Source organism: Aphelocoma coerulescens, chromosome 5 (genome assembly GCF_041296385.1).
Source record: "Aphelocoma coerulescens isolate FSJ_1873_10779 chromosome 5, UR_Acoe_1.0, whole genome shotgun sequence".
Lineage (NCBI taxonomy): Eukaryota > Metazoa > Chordata > Aves > Passeriformes > Corvidae > Aphelocoma > Aphelocoma coerulescens.
The window spans coordinates 61,559,935-61,578,808 of record NC_091019.1 but is presented as its reverse complement, the minus strand read 5'-3'; the positions used below and the strand labels follow the sequence as shown (position 1 = coordinate 61,578,808).

The window sequence follows — 18,874 nt, the reverse complement described above, 5'->3', positions numbered from 1 at the left end:
TTTGTTAAACAAAAGTCATTATTTTATTACATAATAGAGATTATAAATAAATGTAAAGTGTGCATGCAGTCAACTGCATATTATACAAGCTATATCTATGTTAATAATTGCTTTCTTTGGCAGGCCAGAATCCAGCTGGACATGCAATATTTACATATCAAAATCCTTGGTGTGTTCAAGTCATATTGGATGCAAGTGAAAATATATATGTATATATATTTACCGTATACACACACATATATATATATGTATAAAGGTATATATACACCTCTGCATATATACTGTATACATATATACACATAGGTATATGCTAAAAGTGGATTTCATCTTTTTCAGATTCAGGTGATGCAGGCCTTGAAACACTAAAAATATCCTGACAGGGTATCTGGGGGGGGGACTGGGGTGATAAATGAGACTTGGGGGAAGAGAGCTGGGATACGTTCTTTTCGGACAATATTTTTAAAATTTCTGCCACCTGCTTCTCAAGGGCAGCCATCCTACTGCTTAGCAGCTGGATATCTTCTTTGAGTTCGTGCTTGACTTCCTGCAGCGTGGTTTGTAAGGCCTGCTCAGGAATGGGGTAGAAAGGACACCTAGCATCCGCCTGGATGGGGCTGTGCTCCAGGGGGCTGCGAGTCTCACCAGCTTTATCCAAGCGAAGGTCACTTTTTGTTATTCCACTGTCACAAGAGTCTGTTTTCCTCAGTGGGTTTTTATTTACACCGTTCTCCGAGTCATTGGACTTGGGGTCGTCGGACAGCAACCCCATGGATTCAGCCTTTGTGACGTTGTTCCAGTCCTCCTTCTTCTCCTCGTGGGTCCCCATCGTGTTTTTCAGCCGAAGCCACCCTTTCCCGTTCCCGTTTTTCATCCGCATGGGGCTGTTCACTTTGAGACATTTCTGCTCTCCGTTTCCGTTCGGCTTGAGCTCCATGGCGTCGCGGTTGTTCTGCTTCACGGCCTCGCTGGTTTTCATGTACGCCAGGGTGGTCTGGATGGGGGTGATCTGGGACACGGTGACCACGCTGGTGCCCGTGATGGAGGCCCCGTTCTGCACACTCCTGCTTTCCACCTGCAGCTGGTTCCGCTCCGGGTCCATGTGGGTCGAGCCTTGATTGCGCATCTCCTTTTGCTGCTTGAATTTCTGGAAGAGTTTCCGCACAGGGTGGTCCACAGGGATGCTCAGCGTCACCTCGTTCTTCTGGCGCAGGCGCTCCTCTTCCTCCTTCTTGACATCGCTGATCTTCCGGAAGATGATCTGTGGGGGATAGATCCACAATAGTCAGGACCCAAAGGACATTACATACAAACATGAATTTGAGATGGGTAAACAGTCTTGAGAACAGCCATTTTTCTCTTCATTCTTAATTCTGATCTTCCTTTCCATCTTAATCTTTTGTAGTGAATTCAAACAGAGGAGATCAAGACATACTAACTTCAAGATTAGCCACTATAGATAACGTACATACATACACACACACTTTCTTAAAAGTATACATCGAAAGTGGGTTTCACCTTTTTTCTTGATGCAGAAGATACTACTACTTGAAGAACTAAAAATATCCTGACATCAACAGAAGGAAAGAAACTGAACAAAGAGAAGAAAGGAATCGACAAAGAACCCAAACACCGTGATGCCAACCTACCCATTATTCACACTCATACCTGCTCCCTCACTGTCTTTAGTACAGATCAAAAGGAAACAGTAATTCAGCGGGGACTACACAGCTGTAAGATTAATTCAATGTACACACCCTTCCAGAGGCTGGAAAATCCCAGTGTGCTCAATACTTTTTAGTTTTGCTGTTAGGGTTAGGGTTTTGTAGAAGTGGCTGGAGGGTGCAAGTAGATTCCCCATGGGCCACATGTGTGGCTTCACACACTTTGCAAGTGTTTACTGCAGAGTTAGTATGTCTAATATGTGGAGGTAAAGTGGGAGCACCACAGAGAAGCAGTGTACCAGGGTTGTGTGGTTATAAAACCCAGCAATATCCACCCTCTCATCATGCCATGCCATTTAATGCTGAGTTATTTCACCCTGCAGCATGTCTCAGGCTGCTACAGAAAAAGGAATTTGAGCTTCAGGCTGGGGGAGGATCCACAGAGCAAAACCTTTTTGCTGATTTTCTGCATGTTACTCATATGATTTTATTTTTCTTTTAGGTTCATCCAGTTTTCTTGAATGTGGGACTGAGGCAGGATAGAGAAACTGGTTCTCTGTTTGACAACACTGTGAAAAGCAGCCTATGATTAAATACAAATATGGACTGTGAAGGGATAGTGTGGTAAGAAAAGGAAAACAAAGCCCTTGAAATACACAAATAAAACCCTGTGTCAGTCAGCTGCAGGTCTTGAAATACCAACTGGAGTATCCATATTTTAGTATCTATTTACTTTCAAGTCTCGCATCTTCTGAAGTCATCAGAGAAGTGCCACGGTGGCTACAGATCCTTCACTGCATGAATTTGGGATGAGCTGGACTTCAAAGCTTCATTAGAGAGCTTTCAAATGCAGTAGATACATCCTTGCCTGCTGCTGATAGATGCAGCTGCTTTTAATAATTCGGTTAACTTGCTTATTAGAAACCCAGTTGAAAAAATACAAACAAAACCAAGGGACAACCACGGAAGTTACTTTCACCTGACTCCTCTGACCTAGATGCAGCACCACATTCCCTCATTTGGAGGCTCTACTTCATTAGCAGCTGCCCTCGTGGAGCTACTCTCTCTCTCTCAGACCACTGGGGAGAGCAAATAATGGAAAGAGAAGTTGCTGTTGATTCAAAGTTGGGTGATTACATTTAATCGAAGCCACGCTCTCTAAAAGCAGATTTGGAAGGTGGGTTGTATGTGATGTTTTGTTTGTGCCTCTCTTTCCCCAGAGGGCAGCGCAGCACCTCTGGCACAAGCTGCAACAGTGAAAGCAACCAGCTGCAAGGATGTGTCCCCAAGGTGTGTCTCAGGGGACATGGCTGGTTCCTCTGCTGGTGTCCCTCTTTGGCTGTGCTGCTCTGCCTTGTGATGAGTCCCTTAAAACATCTCCAGTGGGGAAAACATCCTCTACCCACTGATTTAAAAAGCTGTGTAGTGACAGGACAAGGGGGAATGACTTCAAAATGACTGTAGATTTAGACTGGATGCTAGGAAGAAATTATTTACTGAGGGTGCTGAGGCCCTGGCACAGGTTGCCCAGAGAAACCATGGATGCCCCATCCCTGGCAGTGTTCCAGGCCCGGCTGGACAGGACTCTGAGCAACCTGGTCTGGTGGAAGATGTCCCTGCCCATGGCAGGGGGGTGTAACTGGATGATCTGTAAGGTCCCTTCCAACCCAAACCATTCCATGTTTCTATGATTCCCCTGCTTTCTGGCCACAAATCTATTTCACAGCTTGAGCACCCTGCTCTCCTGCAGCCAGCCTGTGCCTGGCAGCTGCTGTCCAGAGGCAGTGGGGGATGCTGGAAAGAGGCAGCTGCCAGCAGCCTGGCATGGGCCTGTGGCGCTTTCCTGGCCATGGCAGCACTGGATATGCCACTGGGAAAGGCAGGAGGTAGCTCTGACAACTTCTGTCCTGCTGCATGTTTATAAAGACCAGAATGACAACAACAAAGACCACAGCAGCAGCTTTTGATTCCTCTCCAAAAGCTTGCACTTCACTGTAAACTACCCTCCCCTCCTTTTTTACCCCAGTCCAATCTTGGTTCTTTTGTCCCTTTTCTAGACTCAGTTCAAACCTTCTCCAGACAGAGGTTAACTCCCTGCACAGAATATAACTACCAGTGACTGCTGCTGCTGGATTTGGCAGGAGAAAAGCCAGAACCTCTCTAATCTGACACCACCTGTACCTCATACTCCTGAAGTGGGTCCTTATGAAAGCCAGGAAACTACTGCAGAGCTTTCTGTCCCAGAACCACATGGACAGGTGTCACTCGGATGGGTCCAGCCCAGTGGCAGGGGGGTCTGAGCCTGAGCACTGCTGTGACTCAAGAGCAGAGCAAACACTTTGGGAAAAAGCTGAAAGGGATAGGGGGCCAAGGTGGCAAATGTCATCAGATACACAGTGCAAAACTGGTCTGGCTGTGTGAGACCCAGGACCCACTAACCACTCACAGCCATGAGCTTTACCCCCACTTTATGCCCATGCAGTGGAGAAGACACACACCCAAATCCCTGCTGTCACCTCCTCAGAACATGCTCTTTCAGCTTCTTGCAGGACACAGGCTGACAGAGCCCTTCAATGAATTATTTCCCTTTTCTCCTCTTGGGACAGGAAGTGCTACAGCCTGGAATGGTTATGGGCAGCTCCTTGGAGAAGCAGGTCTGCTGAACGCTGAATTAGTGCAGAAAATGCCCAGGGACTTGGAAATCCAGTCCAAGGGTTATCTGAGAGTCAAGAATTCAGGACTCATCTACCTCAGTGGAGCCCTATTTCCAATAGAGCAAAGGTGGGCTGATGCACAGCCCCGGGCCTACTCTCCCCTTGGCCTTCTCATGTGACCTGTGTGTGTTCACAGCTGTTTGCTATTTTCTTTTTCACTCTGAAATGCATAACCAAGCAGACCCTCACATCCCAACTGACTATGTGGGATGATGTCACTTTGGATGGAGACTGAGATCTTGGTCCTCACTACCCCACTGAACTACTCTGCCATCAGGAGGAAATCGTTTCACCCCATGGAGAACTTGTCTTCTTTCTCCTCAACCAAGGAAGGTGTATCCCTAGCACAGCAAGGATCTAGTTTTGGTCAGGAGTTCTTGAGATCAGTAGAATCTGTGCAAGTAAAAGAAAAGAAAGATCTTATACAGCCAAAGAACTGAGGAAAAAAACCCGAGATGTGAATTCTAACACTAACAGAGCAACAGTTACTTTTCATTACCAATTTTTTCCATATTAGGAGATTTGTCATGAGCTTGGATTTAATCCACTTCCACAGTGGTTTAAACTAAGCCAGAATAGTTAAAATGTGTTTACATTTACAAATGTTTACATGGAGATTTCATTCTTTTAATGTCCAATAACTATTACCAGCTAGTTTTCCTTATAAATAAGAACAGAAAAACACCTCATGCAATCTGACATTTCCCTGCAGACTGGGAAAGGATTATTTTGAAATCTTAAACTGGATGAGCTATTTCATTTGTCTATGACCCTTTTCAGAGATGTTACACATAGGCCTGCCCAAATGTATGTCCCAGGAACAGACACAAGTTTCAAAAGAGTTAATCAGAAGAAGCTGAATTGAGGGTGTGTACAGTTTATCTCAAGCAGTAAAGAGCCACACTCCTGTCTCAAACCAAGTTCCAAATTCATTAAAGTGACAGACATTAAGTGTAGAACTTAATTTCTTTTATGGATCAGATTGTGAAAGAATGTTCCATGTGACACAAATTTTGTCCCATGGGAACAGGTTCCTGTTTTTCTTTTAGTGTATTTATTTAGGAAAGAAGAGGCAGCAGAGGTGACATTAATTACTGAGCTGGCAAAGATGAAGCAGAAGTTAACTGATAGCCAGCCATGGGGACTGAAATACTTGAGTTATTTACAAGGCAGGCACAGAGAAGACAACAGCAATTTGAGATTCTCCATCTGATCTCAACCTCAGCCTCCTTTCCCTGCCCCCCATACCAAGAGGTAACTCACGTGAGTGTGAAGTCCATCCCTTCCAAAGGGGGACCTTACCAGAGGTGCTGGCAATGGACAGGAGCTGGAGCAGCTCCTGTGAGTTGCTAGCTCATATAACCAGCCCCAAAGCCAAGTGCAGATGAGGACAACAGCAATGAGGAGTCAGGAAGCCAGCTCAAGGCTGAGATACACACACTGAATTAATGAGTAAAGCTGTGGCCTTTTCAGGTGCTTTGAAATGCATCCCTTGTCTGCTGTCTTTTTTTGTACCAGTACTGTGAAAATCATCCCTCCATGACCTTGCTCCACACAGGAGATCCACACAAAGATCCCTTAATAAGTAACTCCAAGGCAGGTACGTGAAGGGATTAAAGAACCGGTAAAAGTCTTGAAGAATTACAGTAAGTTCACAGAAAATGGCAGGTGTTTGACCAGGGATCATCCTGTCCTGTGCCTGAACATCCCATGCTGTTGTTAGTGGCGTTCAGTGTGTGCCTGCTCTTCTCCACAGAAATCCACAGAAAGGGACAGCAATGCATCCAAAGGGCACACAGTTGTCATGGTGATGGATGCAGCCTCTGAGAGGGAGGGAGAGCCACACAAAGCCATCAAAAAGCAAAGATTTTCACAGTGTGAAGACCCTGTCCCGGGAGAATCGGTTTGACTCAGCTCATTGGACATTTCTGCAGCAGAAACACAACACTCCCCACAGCTACATCCACTCAGTAACCCACAGGTCACTCTCATTAAAGCACAGACCAGGCTGATGTCAGTGCTGGTCACCTCTCAAAAGTTTGTTCCCGGGGTAACTATCTTGTCTGCAACAACATCCTGTAGAAGCCCCATCTCCCTTGCATCTGATTGTTCACAACCCAACATATTTGTTCAGATCCCTGTATTTTTGTTCCTATTTAATACAGCAACACCTTAGAAGGCATCTGAGATCAGTGAGATAAGAATCACAGAACCACAGAATCGTTAAGGTTGGAATCAAGATCATCAAGTCTGAACCAGGTTAATAAATTCAAAGAAATATAGGGCTCTTTTTAACCTGGACCCATCTGACAGCACAGATCCAGAGCTGTACTTGGAAGCACTGCAGATGGAGCACGTGGGATGAGTGGACAAAGTGAGTTGGAGCTTTCCAAGTGATAGAGGCAGGATCTCAGGGAAATGCACCCTTCCTTGGACCACACTGCAGAGCTGGCAGTTGGTTTGCAGTTGGCTGAGACCCACCCAGCAGCTCCTTCAAGAGCTTTCACATCCCACTAGAAGGATTTGGACTGGTCCACCTCCTCCAGAAATGTCTAATTCCCATAAAAAAGGGCAATTAGAGTGTCCTCACAAGGTGTGTTGGTCTTGGCACCCTTTTATATAGGCTTTTCTTTTTTTTTTTTTTTTTTTTGGAAATAAGAGAGCTGCCTTCCCTTGCCTTCTTGGCCTGAAATGACACATGGATATTAAAGTTTTAGGTGGTATAACCAATATTCAATACTGCAATAACACAGATCTCATTTTCTTGGAAATAATGCTACAAGGCTGTACAACAGAAATTTCTGTAAAGACGTCTGCAAAAATACTATTAATTTTCCCATCTTGGAGTGCACTGTACAAAAGTAATTTACGTTTTTGTCATGCTAATGTGGAAGGCAGATTTGTGTCAGATCCAGGATTTAGACACAGGATACCCCAGCACAGACGAGTGTGCTATTTCCTGGTCCTGAAAATACATAATACATAAATACATTTCCTGCTCCATAAAATACACCCAATTTCCACAGCACAGACACTCGAAACAGGGCTCACCTACAAAGCCTCTGTCTGCATCTGAACTCACCCTCCAGGAGCCCTGCACAGCGGAGGGAGGAAGAAAAAAGCACTTGGAAGGTGTGAGTCATTTCACCTGCAGCTGGATGTTAAAGCAGGTCAGACAAGCTGTACCCTGAGATGCCTGTTTGTCTCCTGTGCCTGTACAGGGAGCTCCGAGCCTGTCGCCTGTGTGCAGACATCCTCCACAGATGGTGGGGATGGAGGATTCAAATCCCTACCTCTGGCAGTGCAAATGTCAGGGTTTGGTGCAGACCGTGTAAAAAGCCTCCTGTGAAGTTCTTCTCTGTGTATGTGTGAGTGTTCTGCACCCTTCATCTGATGCTATTTTTGTTCCCCCCCACCCCCAGCACGTTGTGGTATCGCCAGTTCCCGGCTGGGATGAATTCCCCACAGCCTCAGGGCCCAGCCAGTCCTTACAGACAAATATTATTATTTTAAAAGCTGCAGAGGAAGGACAAGCCACAACTGCCTAGGAGACCCTGCCAGACTGGTGGCTCTCAGTGAGAGCTTGTGGCAAACCAGATGCTTTTGCCTGCACAGAGCAACTGGATGAACCACTAACAGGGAAAGGAAAGCCACCCTTGTTCTCACTACACTTCCCAGGCAAATTTGCAGCACAGGAATGGAGCTGCCCACAGCCCCTAGGAAATGGGAGACCACCTGAGATGTGTCTTTTCCTGTACACCCACCCTTCTGCACTACAAATCTCATCCCACTCCCAGATGTCGCAGGATAGATCCTGCTTAGATCACTGCCACCACTGGCACTAAGCACCAACACACCCAGCAAACCCTTCCCAGGCCATTGCTCTGATGGGCTCAGGGGGGTCTAGGATGCTTCATCCCTCAGTCCGTGAGGCCTGGTCCCCTCTAGGAGCCTTTAGTTGTCAAAACAAGGCATATCTGGGATCCTCTTTTCTGATATTATGAAAACCAGGCCAGTCAAGCCCAACTTCTAATGTATAACCCTTGGTGAAAAGGCTTGCTCCAAAACCCAAGTGTTTTTAAAATCTAGGCAGGTCCCAGAGAACATGACTCACTATTAATACTTAATGTTAAAATGCTTTTAAATCTTATTTTTCAGGGGTTTTTTTCAAAAACCTCCCAAGAAATTACTAATACCTAATTCTAAAATGATTTTAAATCTTATTTTTCAGATTTAAAAAAAAAAAACCAAAACTTCCATGATGTTAAAAAATCTTCCTTCTGATTTACATCAATTAAAATGTGAATTTAAAAAGTTAAACTATGAAAGACTGGACAGAAATGGATGAATAGGAAACGACCCCACACAAGCCTTTAGGCTGCTTCCCCTAATTTACTCCTGCAAATCTCCATAAACTCTTAGCTCACTTTATAAAGCTGCACTCCAAGGATGCAGAGTAGATGGTTTGAAATGATGGCTTTATTGTTCTTCTGCTCTGTACACTCCTCAGATAGCTTCACTTTGATGTGAAATTCAGCCTCAGAAACAAACTGCTCTAACAACTCTTTTAATTGCTCTCCAGTAAATTCCCCTTAATCCTCCTGTCCCAGGAACTGTTTTGTGTTAAACCACTGCTCCATCTGCGTGTGAGACAGGAATCGCTGTCCTTGGCTGTGCAGTGAAAATGACTGACTGCTGAGCAATTAGTTAATCTCCAGGATAGGGATGTTTCACTAAACAGTCTTTCATGCTGGATTTTGGAGGAAAAGAAGATTTCTGTAGGTTAGTCTTCCGGCTGCTTGAAAGAAATGGTAAATAATAGCCTTTCTGCAAATTTCCATTGATCCTGACTTCACAGACACGGTAGCTTGCTACAGCAAAAGCTTCCTACCAAGCAGATTTTAATTTTGCTTTGGAGAAACTGTATTCACATACATTCTTCCTAAGCAACTATAGAATTGACCTGTAAAAGATGTGAAGATTTCCAATCCAAGAAACAAAGTGATGTCGCTTCAAGAAAATGAGAATTATTTACATGATGTTGAAAAAGCCCTTTTAAGGGATATTTGATGACATTTTATGTGCAAGGAAGAGGTTCATTCTTTTATGATGACTTAATACACATCTTTGTCCCCCAAGTTGCTAATCTAAAGAAAAATCAGGACGTGTAATGAGGGAGAGACCCTTCAGAAGAGCACAACAGCAGCCAATAACTGATTTCCAAAGTCCAGAAATTCCACCATCTCTTTACTGCTTGCCCTGTGGTTTAGAAATTGATTACTGTAGGTCAAATTTTAATCTGGTTCCATTTTGTGTTCGCAATCAATTCTCACAGTACCTGGGTACTCTTGCAGAGAGACATCTGTGCATGCTGGCAGCCAATTAGGCTGATCTGCATTTGTGAAAAAGCATGAATATTAAGAAGAAAGTGGTTGAGAGTTTGACCCATGTACTTCATACTTGGTATGGATCTGAGGTCATCCTGATTTCATTTAAAACATGTCTGGATGGAAGAAGGAAGAGAAGAGAAGCAGGCAGAGATCCAAGTCTCATTTGTCACATCCCCAGAGCACCGTGGCCAAACACACAGAGCACCAGGCTGGGATTTGCAGGGATGGATCATCCTGCTGGCCTGACCTTCAGCCAAGTGGGAAGTCCTGTACAAATCACTCTGCTTCTTCATGTCTCCATCTCCCCCAGTGTAAGAGAGGATAATAACACTGCCCTCATTTCCCCAATTAACTGGAAATCCCTCTGTCACTGCTAACTATTTACAACTGAGACACTAAAATCCACGGCTGACAGCAGAGAGAGGTCACTGTGCTGGCCTGTTGCCAAAACTGAGGCAGTTCATTAAAAAAGCAGTCATTGAAAAAATACACATAGGTGTTCTCAGGGTTTCAGCTCAAGATCAAGGGCCCAAGGCACTGCTGCCCTAAGACGTTTAGGGCAGTACACGATGGATGTACAGTGCTACTTGAAGTCCTGTCCTCATCCCCTGAGACATCAATCCCCTGACTGATTAAAGGTACTGACACCTACTCTGCCAGGAAGGATCAGTCAGATCACTCAGCTAAAGTGACACTGATCCCTGATCATCTGAATCACTGAACATGTGTGATTACATGTTCAGCGAAGTGTGGGCTGGGCCAAGGAGTCAGATTTCCAAAAGAAAGGCCAAAACCTTTTCCTCCCTTGGCACAATTATACAGATGTACACCAACCACAGAGTGTTAACTGAGAGCAGCTCAGTCTCCTGAATCAGGAGCTCTCCCATTCTTTCAGCCACCCAGGCCTGAGCACCTCCTGCCCAGAGATGCCTCCATCTTTTCATATCCCAGGGGAAAACAACTCATGGATTTCCTGTGGCTGCAGGTTCAGCTGTTGTCTCTGATGTCTGCTGGGCTCTGCTGCTTGGAAAGCGAGGCTGAAGAAGGGCCCTGTGCATCGCTGGAAGTGGGGAGCTTTGCCACTGTTTTTAAATGAGACTCTGAAATTGGAACTGATCACTTATTTTTCCCTCACTATTTTCTGCTTTCTTTGCTGTAACCAAACAGCAGATGCTTTAGCATGTTGCAGAGCAGTCAGATTCAGAATGATTTCTCCAATACTATCCAAATGAGGAAAATGCACCTTCCACATACAAAATTATTTCAATCAATAAAAAAAGGCTACTTTTTTATGAATTTATGGTGGTTTTCAACCAGGGTCTGTTGCTGCTTGGCCTTGTTTAGGGTCAGTCTGTTGCAAAGTGAAATATTGATCTGTGTGGTCTCAGAAGGACTGTGACCACAGTCCAAACACACACAGTCTCTCTTGTGCTCAAGCAACAACTGTGAGCACAGAAGCCCAGCTTTAGCCTCCTAATTCCTTTTCAGGACTCTAAATCCTACACTGAACTCAATAAAAAGACCAAATTGGACCACGGAGCTGAAATAGTACACTGAATCAGAGTCTAATTTGTTTTCTGTATATAACATGGAGTTGGTTAAACATGGGGAAATTGAGCAGAGAACACTTTGGGTATGACTGCTGCAGTGTAACTATTACTGAGCAGCGTCTCTGTTCCCTCTCACTGGTTAGGTTTACCCACTTTGGGATTTAAACTCACGCCTTCCTTCGCTCCCTAACAACTCTCCCATGTACACAAGTCTAACCTGGATTGGTCACTTGGTGGATAAGCTCTTGATGTGCTCTTGATGGAGAGTATCACATATTCATCTCTCCTTCCCCTTTCTCTTTCCTTTTTTGTGGATGCAATTCTTAGAGAGCAAAGGGCAAGGGAGATATTTCTCCTATTTCTTTGTCTGGCATTAAGGCAGAGAGAAGAGCAGACTTCTCTTGCCAGGATTTCTTTTTCTTCCATTTTACAGATGTTTCTTTCTCTGTATAGCACGGAAATCCTGCAAGAAGGGAAGCTGAGGTACTTACAGAGGGGGAGGAGGAGCCCTGCAGATGGCTAAAAATCCAAGCCCGCTAGACCCAAGATCTTTCACAGAATGTGGACGAGAATCCCAGCAAAGACAGCCTCCACCCACCCCAACAAGCCCATCTTGGGACTTTCAGAGAACCCCACTGATGTAAAGAGATGGTGACATGTGGCACCACGTGGTACACTACGACCACACTGTCACCACCAATCCTACCAGCACATCACCACTGGGTACCCCAGGGCTCAAGAGCTGAAGGGAGCTTCCCACTGCCTCCCAGCCCAGCTGAGGGGTGCTGTGCTCACTGCCAGACAGTGCCCCTTCCACAGGACAGTTTCCAGCTCGATCAGGCAGGCTGGGTCCTTGCAAACTTGTATCAATTGGCTGCTGGATCAATATCTGCTATTGGCACTGGCCTAATGAAATGTCAGTCAGCAGCACTGCCAATTGATCCACTCTCATCTGCGCTGCAGATGAGTTTCTGTCTCTGCATTTTACCAGAGATGATTAAAAGAAGAAAACAGCCTTCAGTTCTCCCAGGATCTCCTACGGGGGATACGCTCCTGGGCAAGGATAGGCAAACACAGTTCAAAGCCTCCAGATGACAGCTGGGTGGTTTGAGCTTGGGGCAAACTGCAGAAACGGGGAAAAAGTGCCAAAAGACTTTACAAGCTGCTCTTCAGCCTGATTTAACTTGGAGCAGAAAATCAATCATCGATAATAGTATGCAGCACTAATCCACCACTCCCCTTTCCCTGTATTGGAGGAAGTTGGATTTACGTAGCTGCCACTTGTGCCAGAGGCCAACACCAGGGCACAGAGAGGTCATGCATCACTTGCCAAGGGTCATTGAGCTGGGCTGGGGGGATGGAACCAAGGTTTCCAGCCCAGAGCCCCTATAGTAGGAAAACCCATACTGAAAAAAGATTAAACACATAAATATATTTATTAGAAGTAAAAGAAAATGACTAATATAATAGAAACCTTTCTCTTCACCACTGTCCTGTCTGGTGTGTAGAGTTCTGGATTTGAAATAATTGAAAGGGCTCAGCTTTAATTGCAGTTAATTGCTGAAATTAAATCCAGACCAGGACAACTTACTGCTGCTCAGGTTTGTGTTGGGAGAGGGGTGAGGAGGAAAGGAGAACTATTTCTGTTTATTTCGTGACAATTTTCAGAAGGTCATGCTTTTATTCCAATGAAAAATATCAAAATCTTCATGTTTGGCTTCGGGCCAGCCCTGCTTGTGACAGACCCAGAGTTCCTGCATATCCCCAGCACAAAGCCACAGAGAACACAGGCACAGAGGATTTGCAGAATTTGTGTTTTCTTCTCTGTGTTTTTGCCTCGTATTGCTTTTTGCCTGAAGACTAAATGGTCTCACTAAATGCCTAAGAGGCTCTCTCCATTTACAGAGTAATACATCAGCAAAAGAATTGCAAATTGTTCCGCAAATGTACTATTCTCTCCTGTCTGCTTTAAGTGGAAATTTAAATTAATTGGAATCATTATGGCTTTCTTTTTTAACTTAAATATTACTGTACCAGACTATAAAGTGCCTGAAATTTAATCTGAAGTCTTCAGACCTGAAAAAAAGTGTTTTGCAACTGAAAGATTTTTGATTTTTTTCCAGCTATATCCATTGGTCCAATAAAAAAATAACACCCGTTGCTATCAGCCTTGCTTCTGGCATTGAGAACATTCTACCTGGCTTTCAGAAACCTTGTTTTCATATGGAATGTGCCACCACCTACTCTGCTCACTTCATCACTTTCAAGGTTTCGTTGATTTATTGAAAAGCTTTTATAGCAGGAGCTTCAATTAAAACAATGCACTTCCATTGCCATGTGATGTAGAACACCATCAGTTTTGTTTGGAAGTGGTAAGTCAGAAATGAAGAAATAATTTTAAAAACTCAAATGGGAGGGACAACAGGCAGCCTCTGTACCTAGAGGAGCCAAGACACCACCTTCATTACAAATTAGGGAGGTAAAACATGCTGCTCAGTCACTGTCAGATATTCCTCACCTGAATCAGGGATAATAACAGAGACCAATTTAGTGGAGAGAGTCACCGACTCCAAACTCAAGCTAACCCAAAAACATTACAGTATTGCTGACTGGAGCAGATTTAGACTGGTGGATAAGCAGTCATTTGTTTCTTTCCCATTTGCTTCTAGATCCCAGTCAAGGACCTGATCTTTGAGGGATAAAAGTGAGGCCCTGCCTATATCACACCACAGGGAAGGGCACCAGGACTCCTGTTGTCCCACAGCAGTGTCCCCCTATAGAAAGGCAGGATCCGAGAGGATGGAGCCAGGCTCTTCTCAGTGGTGCCAAGCAGGAGAAAATGGGCAGAAACTGATGCACTGGAGGTCTGGCTGAACATGAGGAAGAACTTCCCTACTGTGCACCGACTGAGCACTGGAACAGGTTGAAAAGCGAGGATGTGGGGTCTCCCTCACTGGAGATATTCCAGAACCACCTGGATATAGTCCCGTGCTGTGTGCTCTGGGATGTGCTCTGGGATGGCCCTGCTTCAGCAGGGATGTGGGACCAGATGACCCACTGAAGTCCCTTCCAACCTGAACCATACTGGAATTCTGGGATTCTCTGATTAGGCTGCTTTCAGGACTGCTCTCATCTGTCTCTGTTTTCAAGACCAAAGCTCACACTGCACTGTGGTTCTGCGCTCAGCCAGCCAACCATGCCAAAATTACCTCAGTTATTCCTTTTCCTATACAGCCTATTGCCATATCAGAGAAGACTGAACCTGTCTGGACCAAAGTCAGGACACTTCTGCCAGCGCTCACCCCCTATCTACAGACTTTTTGGATGAAACCCAAGCTCAAATGACCACTGACCATAACCCAGTGCCTTCCTTACCCACGGGATACCCTGCAAACAAAACCACAGGGATGCTGCCAGAGAGAATGAGCTGGGGCAATTCAGCAACTCACATCTCTGCTTCTCAACTCAGAGACACAGCACAAAATCCACTGACAGGGTGACCTGGCAATCTTTTAATTTCAAATCAAGACATGGAAAGGATTAACACCTCTGAAAGACAGGGTTAGCCCACTGCAACAGATGTGAAATAACTCAGTTAAACCATGGGGAAATCCAAATTTGACAGGTAAAGAAGACCAAAAGGTTATTTAAACTTTTAATATCTACTTCATTTAACTATAGGAAGCTTGGTGAAATAACCTTAAAAAGTATCCCTGGGATTCTTCAAGTGAAACATCTCACCCAGCAAGAGTTAAGGTTTTCCCAGCTGGGAGCTCTGGGTTGGCAGTGCATGATTAAGGAGTGCTGGCTGTTGGAACATATTGTAATTGCCTGTAATATGATGACAGCCACTGCTTCAGTGGGGAGCAGCCACTTGGGGACAAAAAAAAGACCCAAGACACAAGCATGCTACCATTAAGGAGTATGCTATCAAGATGAAATACACCATGAAGAGGATGTGCTTCTTTCACCTAAAACTTCTCCCTTTAGCCTTAAGTGGCTGGTGTAGCTCTGCCACTGAGGGTGCTTTAGCTCAAGAGACTGAAGGAATTACAGTTTTTTAGAGTAAAAAATCTGTAATTGTCAGCAGAGCAGGGGCCTTCTATTTATGGCATGATCAAATTAATTTTTAGGGAGCAAAGACCCCATTTCAATGATTTTGCTAACGTTTCCTCATACTTGAATGTGCACCAGTGAAGAGCTCTTCCCTTCTGGGGCAGAACAGCAAGGGTAATCACCCAGAGACAGGAAAGGCAGGAGGAGAGCTATCCACCAGCTAGTGAGGTTTCTACCACAGCACGGAAACACCACACCAGCCACATGAAACTTCAGTGTGCTGCTCCCTGAAGCCACCTGTGCAGAGATGGAGTCGCTGATGACAGTCGTGGCAGAGCCACTCCTGGACAGCACCACGGGGCTGCCTATGTGACACTTCATCCTGCGAGGATGAAGTGCTCTCCCTGTCCCCAAAGGGACCACTGAAGGTTTCCCCAGCTCAGGAGATGTGACTGAGGCACTGGGCAAGAGCCTGGCATTTATTTCTGAAGGGGATCCGCAGGAGGAAGAGGCAGCACAGGAGAGTTAGCTGGTGGGGTTATGGGGATGGCACGAACAGATGGTGTGGTGAAGAGCCACTTCCTTCCCATTTGCACGCTGACTGCACTAAATCAATGCCTGGGCTTTCCTGGCAATAAGCTCAGGCTGTGCTGTGAAGGGTTTTAACGAGCTCACTACACCCCAGTTGTGGGTATCACTCTGTTGGGTCTCCACGCTTAATCTGCTCTTGGGGAAAGCTCCTTCCATTTTTCTCATGTGCTTCTTGGTGATCTTCCCTAATATCTGTATCACGGCCATGGCCTCTTTGCTAGGTGTGGATCTGTGTAAAGCTCACCAGCACTGGTTTTTGTTCCCATCCCTGTACTCAGCACTGACATGGGATGCTCTGTAGGGGCTGAGCCTGCTGTTTTTGCAGCTTTACCTTATCTCATTGCTCCAGACCTAAACAAATTAGTTTGTAACCCTCAGTATTGTATACTCTGGCAAATCTGGCTTTAAAAGTGATCAGAAATGACCTCCTCATGTAAAATTGGAGTCAAACCCCTGTTCCTGTCTGAGGCTAGAAGAAAACCGTGTATCTGCACAAGTAGCAGGCCTTTGCAATCAGTAACATTGACAATTCTGTATTTCCCTATTTGTGGCCATGCTTCACCCTGTTTACACACAGTTCGTATTGCTTTCTGCCACTCCCTGTGCACACACAATTAATGAAACACCATCTGGTGCAGGATAAACACTGCTGCAGGGATGCAGAAAGACACTACACAAAAGTACAGATCTCTACCTCTGTTATTTTCCATCTCACATGCTGTGTTTCCCTCCCAGAGGTCCTTCTGAGCTCAGAGACTTTGGTTAAAGCATCTCCCTGTTTTTTCTCTGGTTTGATTATTTTCTTCTGATGTCTGAAAAAATCCAGCTAACCCTAAGCCTCCCACACAAGACAGCAGTTCTTCAGTCCCCTTTTCCCAGGAAGGCCTTGTCCAGGAGGTTGACTCTCCTCAGTGGGGTCTGCCACTTGCCTTAGATGCTGGGGGATGCCTACAAATGTGCAGCTGTGTCAGATGTTAAGACCATGAAGGTGCTCAGAGGGCTGGAGCACCTCACCCATGGAGACAGGCAGAGAGAGTGGGGCTTGTTCAGCCTGGAGAAAGTTCCAGGGAGATAGACCTGAGAGCCCCTTCCAGTATCCAAAGGGGCTACGAGAGAGCTGGTGAAGGACTTTTGACAAGGGCACGTAGTAACAGCACAAGGGGAAATGTCTTTAAACTGCCAGAGGGCAGGTTTAGATTTCATTTAAGGAAGGAATCTTCCCTGTGAGGGTGGCACTGGCACAGGCTGCCCAGGGAAGCTGTGGATGCTCCATCCCTGGAAGTGTTCAAGGCCTCATTGGATGGGGCTCGGAACAACCTGATGTCTTTTCCTGGTCTTAAAATCAAGAGTCAAACATGGTTAGAAGGGGAAAAGGGATTTTACCTTGGTATTTACTTTAAGGATCCTTTGGTGCACACATCCAGGTTGAATGCACCTCCATGCACACTGCAATGCACACCCCCAAAAGATCTGGTATAACATTATAGGTGTTACTAATTAGCAGATCTAGCAAAGATTCCCCAATGAGAGGCTCAAGTGAGCCCCCCTCCCCAAGGAGCCTTCCCCTGGATGGTTCTATCTTGGTTTACAGAATGTGTTCTGGAGAGGACCTTGGGGTCTGGGGCACACTGATCCCTGGCTACGAAGCTTCTCAAATGTTTAGTTTCCCAGCTTGACAAACAAGTCCAAGAATGTAGGCAAAAAGCACTAAGAATACAGAAGTTGTAAAAAAGGCATAACAGGGGTATAAAAGAACAGGCAAAAAATCCTCATGGCATCAACCTGCTCTAGTGGTAGGTGTCCCTGCCCATGGCAGGGGGCGTGGAAATGATCTTTAAAGCCAAACTGACCCAAACCATTCTGTGATTCTGTAATTTTAGGTTCCACCACGGGGCAAGGCTGATCCATGGGGTCAGAGCATCTGCCCTCAAGAAAGCCAGCAAGGCTAAAGAAGGCTGTTGGGGGTTTTGTAAATCCAGTCTCTGTCCCAGCAGATTCCTTACCATCCCTATTAGCAGCTGTCTGACATGTTGGACTGAATTTGAGCCCAACTGGTCTGGCAGGAAGCTCTTCATGGGACACATACTACAGAATTTCTAACAAATGCGTTAAGTTATGGCTGATGGTTCATAGGGCTCAGTCAGGCATCTGTTTGGTACATTAATGCATGGTTGCACTGAGCTTGTAAATTATTATTCATGTACTTTTGTAGAACATCTTGAGGTTGTTGGCTGAGTCCTTCACTAAATGGGAACAGGGACAATTATTCACACATGAAAAACATGCATGATTCAGTTCATCCATTTGCATTTCTAGTGTAGCCTTCCTTGGCAGGATGGCAATACAGCCTGGGAGAAGGATGGTCGTTCATAACTGAGCTGCTCTGACCAACAACTGTTCCATTTAAAAAAGGATTTGCCTCAGACACACAACGGCAATGGAAATTCACTACAGTGCCATGGAGTCAAGGAAGGCACAACTGGTGAAAATAGTGAGGTTACACACAGAAATTGATTACTGTTAATGCTCTGTTAAGGTCAGGGACATGGACAAGGAAAACTGGATGTCTGTGCACTGAGAGGGAAGCAATGGGCATGAATGGAAAAGCAAATTTAATCACAATAAAAAGGCTTCATATTATCTGACCAGTTAGAAATATCCTGATTAGAAATGGCTGATCTTTGCTGCTGTCATCTGCTGGTTGCTTAGGTCCCCATTTTCACATTTTTAAGGGAGTGTGAAGTGCTTTAGGCTCTCAGAAAAAGCCAGAGCCTGCTCCTGCAGTAACAGGAGTGCTGTTCATAAAAAAGAGGACAATGGACTGCTTCCAAAGGGATCTGTACTCACAGAACACGGAGAGGTAAGTCCCCCTGCTCTGCAGGTACAGTGACTGATGGAAATTTAATATAGGA

General features: G+C 45.3%; 1 protein-coding gene across 1 annotated transcript in view; it reads right to left on the bottom strand.

Annotated features, from left to right (window-relative positions):
• Positions 1-310: 310 nt before the first annotated feature.
• KCNH5 (potassium voltage-gated channel subfamily H member 5) overlaps positions 311-18,874 on the bottom strand; it is a 151,279-nt gene continuing 132,715 nt past the window's right edge. Inside the window, exon 11 of the mRNA XM_069018497.1 lies at positions 311-1,258. Within this exon, the coding sequence (XP_068874598.1) occupies positions 311-1,258 (948 nt within the window). The remainder of the gene's footprint in view (positions 1,259-18,874) is intronic.